This window comes from Mastigoproctus giganteus, chromosome 14 (genome assembly GCF_048544385.1).
Source record: "Mastigoproctus giganteus isolate SK-2022 chromosome 14, ASM4854438v1, whole genome shotgun sequence".
NCBI classification, from domain to species: domain Eukaryota; kingdom Metazoa; phylum Arthropoda; class Arachnida; order Uropygi; family Thelyphonidae; genus Mastigoproctus; species Mastigoproctus giganteus.
Genome location: NC_143588.1, coordinates 102,885,724 through 102,900,319, shown reverse-complemented (window position 1 = coordinate 102,900,319; position 14,596 = coordinate 102,885,724). Strand labels below are relative to the sequence as shown.

The following is a 14,596-nucleotide window of genomic DNA, read 5'->3' as shown; positions in this document are numbered from 1 at the left end:
AATCAACTTCATCAGTAGATTGATGAAAAATTTATTGATTCTTTACCATGCCTTAGAAAAATGACTCAAAGAAATATATATATATATATTCAAAGACATGCATTTGAAATTTGGACTCTGAGGAGAAAGGAAATGAGGTTTGTGAGGAGCATAGTCGGAAAGATACGCGACAAAATCAGGAATGGTTTGATTAGGGTGAAAATCCAGGTAGAAAAGCTCCAGAGAGATTGAGAGGTCCCGAATGCAATGGTTCATCAAGGGGATGAACGAGAGGCGTTTGCCAAGAAGAATGTTTGATTTACAACTAGAGGACAAAAGACCGAGGGGGACATTAAGAATGAGGTAGCAGGACATAATAAAGACCGATGTCATTAAGAGAGGAGGAAACTGGAGTGAAATCAACGACGGAGAGAAGTACATGGACAGGACATGGTGGTGAGGCTTCTTACGTCGACCCGTGGAACAGGGGAACAATGATGATCGTATTCAATGTAAATATCAAAAAGATTCCGAATAATTTTGAGTTGGCAAAGAGACAAAAACAGCAAATGAATTTGATATAGAGATTTTGAAACAATGGAGGATCGAAAACGAGGAGATTCCAGATTGAGAAGTCTCTTGCAAGAAGTCCTTCCCCCTCGGGGTGAAAAAGACCTGAGTTCGAGTCCCATCGATGATATGAGGAATTTTCATGGGCTCTTTTTCACAATGTGGCTGAGTTAGTCGATCTCAGGTGAGTGTAGCATGGTTTTTCTCCCGGAAACTTGGGTTTTTCGTCCAGAAAACAGAAAATCGACCACAGGAGACACGCAATCTGCAGATAATATACACGGAGCAATATGGTCTTAGTCGCTCATGCTCATAAACTCTACTGCAACAACAACCAGCACCACATTTAAAACGGAAGGGATCATTGAACGAGCAATTAGGGCAAATTGAAATGAGTAGTGGTTTAAGACTGAAGGTGAACTTTTTTTTTTTTTTTTTTTATTCTGTGACCTGAAAATTAACGTGAATAAACATTTTTCGCGACATTCAGATTAGCTTGTATATTTGTGGCAATCCCTGCATTGCGTTTGTTCGTGAGGGTTTTAAAGTTTTTAAAAACCTAAAATATTATTATTAATGTATGCAGATAATGTAAAAATTCATTTATATAATAAAAATATTTAATTAATTATGTTTAAGACAAGTTAAGTAATTCCTGCATGTTTTGCATTCCAGGCGTGTTCGATTTTTTTCTTAAATTAATTGACTTTAATTTTCTCTGATTCAATTCAAAGAACATTCGGTTGAGATAACGTGAATATACATATAACGCTTATTTCTGTAATTAATTTTATATGCAGATAGTACTAATTCATGATTTATATATTTAGTAAACTGATAACAAAAAGACACTGTCCAACACAATTAAAAGAACAAAATGTTTTCATGAATATTTTATTGTGTGCATAGTCGCCGAAGGCGAATATTTGATATAATAGGCATCCTGACATGCAAATTCCGAGTATCCAGTAGAAATCGATCCATACCACCTTATAGACGCACATTATGTAAATTATTCATGCCTGTAAAAACATGGGTTACGATCAAATCACTTCATTCCCGTTTTTTGGCTTGCTCAGTGAGATAGCCACATCTCCAGTACTCAGTATGACAAGTCGTCTTTTAGATGATTCTTTGAGATGGCGAGCCGTTGGATGACTTGAAGCCCTCTTATCAGCTGTGTCTTGAGGTTGCTGCGGCCACAGGTTAAGAAGGCTCAATTCAAAAGGACTCTGCTCAGGGAAGGCAGTGGTTTGTATCCCATTAACTGGAAACCACCTCAGAGCTCGCGAAACTGGTGACATGAACATGTGACTTGTAGCCCTGACAAATGGGATACAGTTCTGTTCTCTGATGAGTCCCGTTTTGGCTTACAAACAGATTCTAGACGTTCATGTGGAGACAAAGAAGAATACTGTACCATCCCTCCAACATCAGAGAAAGGGACATTTACAGTGGAGACTGTGTTCTTGTGTAAGGCGGAATAATTATCAACGGCCACATCCCTCTTCATGTTTTTGATAGAAGTATCGTAATTGCGCAGAGGTACTGAGAACAGATCCTCGAACTCTATGTGCGACTTTTTAGAGGTGCGGTTAGCCCAGAATTTATTTTCATGCCTGACAACGCCACTGCCCATAGAGTTCATATGTTGGAGGAATATCTTGAAACTGAAGATATCCAACGACTGCCATGGCCAGCACGATCACTACATTTAAATCCACTCGAAGGATTTAAATGTAGTTGCCCAAGGGAGTCCTATGTGGGACTCCCTTGGGCAACGCATTGCACTCCAACTGCCAAATCCTCGGTCACTTGGAGAGCTAAGATCTGCGTTGGTGGAAGAAAGATTTCTTGACACAGAATCTTATAGACGCCCTTATATTGGGCATGGTTCACTGCTGTCAGGCCTGTTTAACCGTTGGAGGGGATCATACGTCTTACTGATGTCATGTGATCATAGTTTCGAGCGTCTTGTCTCGATATCTGTAATGTGACCTTTTCGGTAATTCTATGTCCCTTATATCTGTCCGAAATTTCTCACTGTCCCCTCATTTCATCATTATTTTATGGTACATCACCATACCAAAATTTGTCCCGCTTAATCGCAAGCTACTTGAGTTACCCCACGTTTTCTACGTGCTCTGTTAATTTTGTCGAGCAGTGTGGCGTTTGTTCTTTCATAACTTAATTTCAAACGTGTTGCGTCACAGATTGGAGGAATTTCTAAAGGCGTTTTCAGCTGGGGATGTAGTTAGTCGATCTCAAGCGGAGGGGATGGGGTTTTTTCTTCCCGCACAACATACAAATCGGTCCCTGAACACAATTGTATAGACATAATACCCAATCATGCAGTATGTCCCGAGTTTCTGATGTGCTTAAAAAAACATTTGATAACGGAAACAGCAATATGAGATACGATGTGGCGTTCGAAGTTCGTTCTAATGGTAATCGAGTGAGTTACATCTTTCGCTTGCCCAAAGATGCTCAAATGTTCAACAAACTTTGTATTTTCGTTAAAATTTCTTTGAGATTGACTAGCGAGATGCTTTCTAAAACCAGAGAAAACGGTCAAGACTGAAAACTGAATAAACCTCAGTTTTTCGTTAAAAGATAGAAAGCATGATCTTTGTGACATTTCTTTAATTTTTATGTTAGATATTTAGGTAAGAAAATGTCATCAGGCATCTTAGATGCAGTCAGGTTTCCTCAAAAGTTAAGAAATATGTTTGATATTTAAACAGAACTGGATTGAACTTCTTGTTTTTAACCCTTTACTTCTGGTCCTATGGCCAGTCCGATGAAATGCCATGCATTTTTTAACGTTTATAGCGTTCCCGTGTAAAGCGTTTTCCCGCTTTTTGAAGTCTCAATAAGAAGCTTTGTCATAGTCCTCTCGAAAGCGCTTTGATTGGAATTTATTGTAATTTAATAGTGCACCCTAATTTATGGTTCTGTCGGCTTATCGAATGTTTTACGAGTTGTCCCGATAGTGACAATAAAAAAAAAAAAAAAAAAAAAGACTTTGCCAGCGAGCACTACTGTAATGATGATATTGTTTGATTCTTCATATTGTTTCTTCCTACTTTCGGTCCGGTTTTACTGGAGGGTCTGCGGAAGAGTGATTACTATCGCGCAACATCTAAAAGGCTCTCGCTGCAAACGTCCTTGCCTTTTCTACTTAATTTTAATGTTAGTTGTTAGTTTGTTATTTTTTTTAAATATTATTTATTTATTTTTACTAAGAATGTTTTATTTGTTAAGATATACAGTCATTATGCAAGCGATATTGCACGCTATATTTATGATTTCCTGAAACTTATTGTATATAATCATAATAAGTCTATTTTCCATGGTTTATTATTAATAATATTTCAAGAAACAGAGAAGTAATAGTCACATGATACTTGTAATTTTTTTCACCTGTAAACAAATAGGTTCCCGTCACGCGAAGTAATTTAATGCATTTACGTTTCGAGAATTGTTTTAGACATTATCATCAGAACAGATATTGTGCTTTCGTGATGCGGTTCGCATACGAAAAGGTCACTTTTGAAAAATTAGTGTTACTTAAACGAGGCCAACAGCTCTTAATGATATTGATATCCGTTTTGACGTATTTAAAATAAGCAAGATTCGTTTCTTATTTAGCGGTCATGTGGATTCGACGCACACTCAACTGAGGCGCGTGTACTACTGCACTTTGGAATTGGCCACTTGGCTGCTTCAGTTGTGTAGGCTTACTTGGTAGTTATTACATTTTTAAAGGTTGCGGATGTGCATGTTAATATACATTTCTATACACTTTATGTCTCCAGATTCCAAACCAAAACTTCCTTTCAAAAAGATGGGACAGAATTTGTTCCTTGTTTTTTTCAGGATTTAAGGTAGCTGGCTGAGTTAGTCGGTCTCAGGTGTAGATAGCAAGGTTTTTCTCCCAAGAAATTGGTTTTTTCATCCAGCAAACAGGCAAATTGACCAGTGAACACACGCAATTTACAGACAAATAAATAAATGGGTAGATGTAATCATTTACGGGGAACCCTAATATCATAATTTGGTTTTTGAAGCCATATGTCCTTAGCCACCTTGGTGCTTAATACATAGGTCTTATCTGCTGCCCTAATCTTATTCAAGATGTTATTACTCACATCTTCCGGGAACATTTTATTCATCTACAACTAGATTTTGTTTCGGTACGATATTGCACCATCTGCTCCATATATTTGGAGAGGTCTAGGTTCGATTCCTGTCAACTACTAGTGGAATTTTTGAAGTCCTTTTCAAAAGCTATAATTAACTGGTTCCCAGTTAATTTTGAAGTTAAGGTGGAGGGAGTAGGGTTTTACCCCGTGAGTTGTTCCGGGTTTTTCATTTTCCGCAACATGCAGATTGGCGAAAAGCTCCATTACTCTTAAAATTATAATTTGAATTTGAAAAACGCGAAGGTTAGCAGTCCTGGAACGTCCACACGATTCATATAAGTGGTCGAGTTCGGCAATACGAATACTGCCCAAAGGTATATCAATCAATTGAACGTTTTGATCGGAATTATTAGAATCTGTCGCAATTTTTAATCATCATTTAGCTTGTTGTGCAACAGGAAATTCTCCATAGTCTTCTGTAACTTTTCTTTTCTTTTCTTTCCTTTTTTTTTTTTTTTTTAGTTAAATGGTATTAAAATTTAAAAACAGCATTAGGGTTCCCAACCGTTCCAGATTCTCCTGGAGTGACAACGAATCCACAAATGTATCCAAAAGACATTTAAGGATTTTTTAATAAAAGTGTATACTTCAATTTCAGTTGCATCTTCACTCTGGAATTTTTTACACCTTTCGAGGGTTGGAAGATGATTCCTCGGTGATTTTGTAAAATGCAGTATTTTGGTTGGTCGACTCCGAACCAATTTTTAATAATAGGAAGACGTACCTTTGCTCGTTCATCCTTCGGCACAGCAGTAAATTCGGGCCTACCGGGCTAGCCAGGTGGGTAAAGTGCCTGCCTGGCAACCCGAAGGTCGCGGGTTCGAATCCCGCCTCGGGCTTGGACCAAAGTACTGCAGAATCCTTGGGAGGTGCATTATGGTCACAGAAGCCGATGCGCCAACAACTAACAAAAAAAAAAAAAAAAAAAGAAGTAAATTCGGCTGCTGATTGCGGGCATGTTGAACTGGCCCGAAGGTAGCGTTCTGATTCATACAATATGTGTTCATTCATTGGGATTAATGTTTGGATCTGAATCGACTAATGAAGCTTTACACATTCATGTCGCTATAGCCAGTGCAGTACTACATGATGCATCGTTGTCATGCTGAAACAGAAAAGGACCCCCCGCCCCCGACACATACTGCAGCAAGAGCAGAATCGTTTAAAATATCAATGTACCACTTTGCATTCATTGCTCCAGAAACTACGTCCAATCTGAAACCACGAGAAACTACCCCTGGCAGTGAATAGCACCTTCACCAAACTTCATATTTGGACGATACACTTTGGTAAATTATATTCTTTGAGCCACCTCCAAACATGGCCATCAGCTCGGAAAACCGTGTACGTAATTCTTCACTCTATAAAACAGTCCTCCAACGTTCCAAGACCAATTGCGATGGGATGTGCACCCAGCAAGTCGACAACATGCATTGAGTACTGGAATGTTTGGTTTATGTGCTGCAGCTCTTCCATAAAATCCTTCTGCAATTCAGAACCCTATGTATCGTCCTGACTTAATATCAGTTCCTCTGATTTTTTTGAACTCCTTGTTGACAGATGCATCGCTGAGGAAGTTTGCTTCAATCAAGTACATCTGTACTTTTATCAGCATCGTCTGCGCACTAAACTTTGCAAAAGTCGCAAGTGACTGAAATGGATGCAACCGATTTTTATCTAAAAATACAAACGGTATTTGTCGTTTGCTTATATCGAATGATCTTTGGTACTCTCACAGTCCTGTAATCGGCGAATATCTTTAATGAAAAGCGTTATTAAATATTTTATTAACAGTAAAGCTTTTATTATGACTTCTCTTCATTATAACCACTCTCTTCTTACTCTCCCTTTCTGCCTCTCTCGATTTTTTCGAAACTTGTTTAGGTATTCCTTTCGAGATTAGCATTTTTTTATTATTATTATTACATCCGTTCTAACACTGTAGCCTTATTAGCCGATGTCGAGGACGTGCTGCGAAGGGGGAGCTTAGCATCTAATGGAACGGCGGGGTTTTCATTGTTCCCACGATGTCAACGTCGAATCGGCGTTCCCACGAGTGTTTGTTGGCGCTGTGGTCTCAGTTCAGTGCGCTTTGCAGCCGCCGCCGCCTTCCTGGACGTGCTACGAGAGAAGTCATACTTTTTCTGCCAATCGGCCGTGGGTTCCCGTTATTAGCGAAGTCATACCTTTAGAAGTTCTTGCATCCGAAACCGCGGACAGAACAAGACTGACAAATACTTTAAAAAATTCGAAAATGTGACTTTTTTTTTTGTTGTTGTTGTTTTGTCGTTTTGTGATAGGGTAATTTGGAACAACCATTAATGATCAGTGGGCTGTTTAGGGGACGGGAAAAGGGGGGACAAAACCTATATTTGTTGTATATGTGAGAGGCCAAAAACAAAGACGTTCTCAACTTTTCTTCGAGTGAAGTGACAATCCTTTGGACGCATTTGATACGTCATTCGTATCTTCGCTCCATTGCGGAATAATGTGGATGTCAGGCCCACCCTGTAAGTGCCAGTATTACAAGTTGGTGTGTCAGACGTGAGGACTACCTGGGTGATGACAATGAATGAAGCATTTATGACTGAGGTGAGGACCCCCTAGTATTTCTTTTTGATATGTAAATAAGTTTAACATGCGGGAGAAAGTGAATATTTTCCATATTTCTGCAACACATTCAACTCTCGGATTCGATCTTGACACCTGTTTTAAAATCTAGTTTATTATCATTCCTTTACTTCTTGTTTTTCTTTCCCTTTTTTTTTTTTTTTTGCATAATTTCTTTTGGCATTTGTTAGCTAACATTCCTTTTGGTGATGGTGATTGTTTGGTTTAACGAGATCAGAAGCGAAGAATCACTTAAGATTAAAGGATAGATTGTCTAAAGAAGAAAAATGCCAAGATTGCTTCATATACGGGATTTCAGAGTTGAAATAATTCCTTGGGGGGTGGGGGGCTGAACCCCGGTCACTCAAAGCTGGTGCACTTATGTACCCTCGCGCCTGACCACTTAGTGGCCTAATGTAATACGTCTGTTTAACCTCGTGATTTTTATAAATTAAATCGCGTAGTTCCCCGTAGCCATTGCGTTTGATTGTGGCCCAAACTGCGAAAGGGGCCCCAAATCTAAGAACGATATTATTGTCATTTTATTTGTTTATTTTTATCAGTTTTTGTTTCTCAATCCAGGGAGCCCATGATGTTCTTTTAGTGGGACGATCAGGAGAACCCTCTTGGGCCCTGGAAAGAAAAATCACGATTATAGACGACAAAAGCAGTGATCAGTAATGATAAGAACTCGTTACCTATTTCTAAAACCCATTATTTAATTACCTATTTGAGGATTTAAAAAAACTGACACATTTTAAAAGATTTTACTACTGTGATGGTAGCTGAAGTTCATTATTTGGGACATCGGATGTTTTTTTCTTTCTATCTTTTGGCTCCCTCCAATTTGCCCTTCGGAGAAATACAGTTAACATGAGACATCCTATGGGCACTTAAAATGTCCTGTATGTTAAACTCTTTCCTTTTAATTATGTATAATTCTTTTGGATCGATATTTTAATTAATATTCGTCATTTGTGTTGAAATTATGAATATTGGCACTGTCTCCTTTCATCATACCAAACGACATTTTTTATTTCCTGACACGTGCCGAAAAATTGCCAAACGAACATCTTGTCGAATGATGTTGAATACTATCTGCTGTTTTATATTGCAGAGAGACAACTGGCCTTGCTGCATTCCATCGAAAGTGGAAAAATTCCAGTTTCACTTGAAAACAATAGCTTATACATATAATTTATTTTGATTGCAGAAAGTGATAATACCAGCATATGTCGTCAGAGAACAAATATGACACAATATGTAAATGTTAATTGTTCTACTTCACGTTAATAAATAAATAATAAATTTATTTCATACATCGTTATGCTTTTTAAATGCTTTTATTGGTATTAACATTTAGGGTTGTTTTTGTCCTGGTCTCTAGAGAAAATATTCTAATCTCTCGATCGAGAACAAAACACTTTTGTCTTTCGATCAAGATAATATGGGGGTTTTTCGAAGTGGGCGGTACAGAATTTATCGTAAGAATCCATTCCCTGAAAAACTGAAAACTAATTGCAGTTTTCTCATTATGCTAAGACATTCTGAGAATGATGTCTTCTGATTTATTTTACTCTGGAAACTCGATAGAAATGGCTTTTTTGAAGGTATGTAACATGAGCCGTTTCTTATTTTTAGGTAAATAACTATATTCTCACGCAAATTTTATTATTATTTTTTCTCATTTGAAAATTTCTCATGTTAATTATTAAAATTCTCATTATTTACCTGATAACGGAGCCATTTCCCATTGATTTTTCGAAGCCAAACGACCAACAATTTTGTCTTTTGGTACTGATTCACATTTAAATGAGAATTATTTCTAGGAATATTATTATAATAATATAGAGATTTATGGATCTCCTTTTAGTGCACAGGCTGTTTCGTATCTAGTGATTAATTTAGATTTTATTTTTAACCCCTTCTCTTTAATTTCGGCGTGGGAGGTAAATATAATCGGACTCTTCCAATTTATTCGACTTGTGGTTAATAAAATGTAGGATTTGTCAGAGCATTCGCGAAATAATTTATAATATAATGGTAATTAAAATATAAGGAAATGCAATATCTGTCATAACTATAATTGTAAACTTGTTATATTTATTTCTGCTGTATGGTTAAAGACAATTTAAATCTTCATAAATCAGTTCCGGTTCTCGTAGAATGAAATGAAGGTTTATTGTCCATTGTTTCGAAGAGAGACAGTGAAGAGATTTGTGTTAGCTACATGCACCTTAATCATACGTTGAAAGGTTTTAAGGTGCTTAAAAAAAGGGGAAGGAAATGTATTTTAGGAATGAACTACAAAGTATTTGGGACAGACGTATTTTAAAGAGCAATTTGGCCACAGCCGAACCGCATACTTTTCATTGAGCTAGTAAGAATTTTGATTAAAACATTGTAAATGAAGCTTAAGGCGAATTTAATTTTTTATCATTTCCAAATCTTACATCTTTTTTAAATTAAGAAATTTCATCTTTTGCTTAGGAGTAAAATTTTAACCTTTTAGGTTATATTTGATTTTACATTCTTTGTTTATAAAGAGATTATTAAAGATATTTATCGAAGGATTTTGATAAATCCTCCACATACTTCCTAGGCGGACGGCGTCACTAAGCGTCCCAATTATTTATTCATTTATATTATTTTTTTAATATAAGAGAACCACCATTTTATGGTATAGAAATCTTACGTTTTGATATGGTATGTTAATACTAGACTCAAACGGCTTCGATTTCAGTACCACCTAGTCCCGTGTACAGTATTTATCTTGATTTGTAATAAAGAAAAGAAAAAAAGTCTACTTAGCATGACCTTGAAAGGGCTTCCTTGTATCCCTAAATCCTATGGCTAGTCCATCCCTGCTTGTAGGTCACGTTGTATCTCTTTATTTCATATATCCGTTCTGTTCTCATCGTAGTTTTGTCCTAGTAGACTAGTAATTCTAATTAATAATAAATTAGATTCAAAATATCTGTGATCAATACCCAATTAATACCTCTCCACACCCTTGAAATTGCGTACATAAAATATCACCAAGGAAATTTGCATGCTTCTTCTTCAAGTTCCCTGCCCATAGGCAGGTTCAGGACTCCATTAACGCCATTTGTCTCTGTCTTGTGCTGTCCTTTTAATTCTGCATAATTTCATCTTCCTATCCAATACATCATTCCAATTCTCCTTCACCCAACAGCTCTCTTCCCATACATCTTCCCCTCTATCACTTTTCTCACCATGCTTTCTCTTCTAAAAACATGTCCTATAAAGTTCTTTTGTCTTCTTAGTTCTTTTACTAATGTTCTGTCATCTCCTACTTTCCTCAAAACTTCCTCATTACTCATTCTGTCCATGTCTGAGCCATAAAGTACAACAGTCCATATTAATGTTTTCACCATTTGCTTTCTTAATTCATTCTTGAAACTTCTTATCAATAGTTCTTTTCTATTACTAAAAGCCTCTTTGCTCATTGCAATTCTTGTTTTTATTTCCTCCAGGCTTTTTCCGCCTTCTGTCATTATGATTCCCGAGTATCTGTATTTGTCCACCTGTTCCAATCTTATTCCATCTAATATTACATTGATTCTTTTTCCTGGCCGCTTTGAAATTGGCACTAGAGTGGCAAATTATGGAAGAAAGCAAACTTATGAAGCATCAGCAAAAAGGAAAAAAAAAAAAAAAAACTGTACCTCCCGTTTCACCTATTCATTCCGTCCAATAGTTTGTCTAGTTCTTCCTTGAATTTATTTAAACTATCAACTTCCACAACAACAGATGGAAGGTGTTCCATCTGTTCCGCAACCGTCCTTCCTCAATTTGAATTTGTTGCTCCCTTGTGTGTGGTGTGAGCAAGAGGAAGGATCTAATCGGCATCGAGTTTGCGCAATCTATTCAAAACCTTAAACACCTCAATCAGATCATCTGGCAGGTGTCCAGTGTCCAGATGCTGAAATTTGCCGAATTAAACCTTTCTTGGTAAGAGCACCCCTTTGTTTCCCTCACCAATCTCGTTGCCCTTCTCTGTACTCGTTCCAGCAGCTTCACATCCTTCCTAAAACGAGGCCTCCAGACTTGTATGCAGTACTCAAGATGCAGCTTAACCATTATACATTGGGATAATCACCTCATCCCTCCTAGCAAAATTTCTGTACACCATTGACAAAACCCCATGAGCTGTCCTGGAAGCCTGTCTCCATTGCTCAGAGAACTTTATATTTGACTGCACAATTACCCCCAGGTCTTTTTCATTTTCCACTACCCTGAGTGTAGTACCACACGGTGCTTTACTCTGGGGTTGCTGCTACCCTTATGTAGTACTTGCATTTGTCAAGGATGGCGCCTCCGTAGCCAGGTGGGAAGGAGCAGCAGTGCCTAGCACACGCTTCTTGATTAGACCGGGATTCGAGCCCGTCACCACCAAATACGGAGGATGCGGAAAGGTCAGGGAATGACCACCGCATATCCTGGAGCAATATGGCCTTAGTTGCTAATGCTCCTAAAAACCAAATAACAACAACAACAGCATTTGTCAATGTTAAACTTCAGTTGCCATTTGTCAGCCTATCTGCCTAACTTTTCTAGATCCTATTTCCTAAACATAAAAATATAAAATGGCACTTATACTTTTCTTCTAGTTACAATTTTAAGATGCTTGCTTCTATTCGAGGTCCTAAACCGGAAATGCGGTAGATTCTTGTTAAAATGAAATTCAAGGGACCAATATTTTCAGATTTTCTGAAATAAAAGGTCTGTCTGTCTGGATCCTCTACCACGGAAAGTCGGAATTAGTGTGGATTGTTAAAGATCATGTGGAAACCGTTGATTGTTAAAGATCATTTGGGCCACACCGGAAATTTTCGGTGTGGCCCAAAATTTATAGTTCTGGCTTATCCAGAAGAACTATCAAAATCATCTCCAAAATGAAATCAGGCATTGTTCTTAAATATTCGTTTAGCGACATGGTCTGTAGGTATATCAAGAAATAGAAATTGGTGAAATAATGAGCGCTTCAACCTGCGTGAGAATGTGATCTGGCTTTAATTTCTTAAATAATTACAGATTATTCTCAGATTTTGTGATACTTCCCGTACCGCTTCTTCAGTGACTGTGAAGAGAGCAGAACTGGTACATAATGGTGACTTCATTTACATAGTTTTAATTTGATTACACATTTCTTACTTGTTAATATTTAGCCTTTAGTAATTATATGCATAATAGCTGTTACTATAAAATATCAGGTAAAGATTAATTTTAGCAGTTTAAATAATTTTTAATCTTATATTGATGTAACTTTGTGTATTTAGCCTTATGGAAAAGGGTTAAAAATTGGAAAGTTACAGAAGACCTAAATTTTTGAATAAAAGAATTAGAGGGTGCAAATTGTGTTACTTATGCTAATGACTTAAGTCATCCTGACCTGTGGAAATTCACAATCTCAGATTGAGCAGAGAGCTTTTATGATAAATTGATGGATTAGTCTGTAAGCTAGAGACATCAACCCAAAAGACAGCACAAATTCTGTTAAAAGGAAGATTGAGCATGAATCGACCTCCAGTTCTAGAATTTCAAGGAGTATCTCTAAGATATGCTCGAGCCACAAAATATTTGGGGTTGCACCGAGAGGAGCGGCCCTTTTTTTTGCTTAACGCGTCAGGTTTTTAAAGAATGAAATTCGAGCACTGTACGCCAAACTCAGAAGAGTCATTAGGGTTGAATGGGGTCTAAAAGGTCGCCCAGTCAATTCATTATATGATTGTTTGTTTGCCACTATTCTGACCTGTGCTTCTGGAGCTTGGGTACATAGTTCAAAAATCAGTAATACAAAAAATATTTAATACAAATTCAACATTTTGCTCTTCTGGGTACAACCAGACTTTCAGAACTGTTTCTTCGGAATTATTGTAGGTGCTAGTAGGTAGTCTTCTTGCAGGTTTAATGATTATCCTATCTGGTTTGTTTGGTACAAAACATAACATCAAGAATACAATAATGGGTGTAATATGTAGCCCAGTAGAAGGAAGATTATATGATAGAGTAGATTTGAAAGACGAGAAAAGTAGATTAATAGTCGAAATATACTGTATTTGCCAGTCTGGGTGGTTGTCATTAGAAAAAGGATGACAGACTTAATGATGCTCAAAAAATTGCATCACTTGTGAAATTTGGCAACATATATATGTTTTTGTGATATCGTTATCCTGTTGCATCATTCATCTTTAGTAAGTTCTCTTAGATGATGCCACGTGCCATTCATGATTGCATCACTCTAGCAGCAGTATAAATACAGTGCATATGCCACGAGCACTGCTTTCTTTTTTCATTGCGGTACCAAGTTTTCGCAATTAACACTACGTAGGAAAAGTGTTGCTGCTGCTCTGAATGCAGAGAGACATTCTACATATGAAATAGCTAGAAGGATTCACTGTAATTAGACAACAGTGGCACATTTATTACGAATATTATCAGAAACTGGCAGTCTAAACAGAAAAATCTTCTGCTGCGCAGAACAGATTTCTGGTTTGTCTGTCCGAAACAGATCTTCATTGAAGATCTCAAAACAGCATGGGAGGAGGATACGGAACTAAAGGCAAGTACAGCTACAGTACATAGACTCTTTCTCAGGATTAGTAGCATGTCGCCTAGGTAAAAGGCACTTTTGACGCAAAAAAAAAAAAAAAAAATGAAAGCCCAGCCTCTAAAGTGACCACAAGAGCATATTAGTTGGTCTGAGGGTCAGTGGAAATGTGTTATTTTCTCTGATGAAGCAAAATTCAACTTGCATGGTTCGGACGGCCAGTAGACTGTTATATGAAGAAGCATTTCATCCTGACTGTATCGTCTCCACAGTAAAACATTGGGGCTATATTTCACAAAGAGGTCGCCTTGAATTTGTGAAGGGTACAGCGAATGCTATGGTATATCAGGACATTCTTGAGACAAAATTATTTCCCACAATTAGAGATTGCTATGGGGATGCTTCCAGTTGCATTTTTCAGGACGACTTTGCTCCATCTCATAGAGCCAAAACCGTAAGTGCTACTTCATAAAATTAGAAGTTTTAAAATTAAGAAATTTCGCACTCCTACTTAAATAAATGTAATTTATTTCGTTGTCTTTGCCGTCCGCAGGAGCAAAAATGGTTGAAGGAGAAATCATTTTCGGGGTGCCTTTATCTTGTGGCTATCACAAATTGGCATCTTAAATTGTGTGTAGTCAGTTCTATTTTAGAGAAA

At 37.4% G+C, this 14,596-nt stretch overlaps 1 protein-coding gene across 2 annotated transcripts in view; it reads left to right on the top strand.

Moving 5' to 3' along the window:
* Window positions 1-14,596, top strand: part of LOC150075458 (recombining binding protein suppressor of hairless-like) — a 156,016-nt gene that overhangs the window by 42,427 nt on the left and 98,993 nt on the right. The window contains exon 1 of one of the 2 annotated variants that reach the window (XM_090388916.1): window positions 7,199-7,346. The exons of the other annotated variant lie outside the window; for it this stretch is intronic. Within the exon in view, the coding sequence (XP_090245042.1) occupies window positions 7,317-7,346 (30 nt within the window). The 5' untranslated portion in view covers window positions 7,199-7,316. Of the gene's footprint in view, window positions 1-7,198; window positions 7,347-14,596 lie in introns of those variants that run through there. 2 annotated transcript variants of the gene reach the window in all.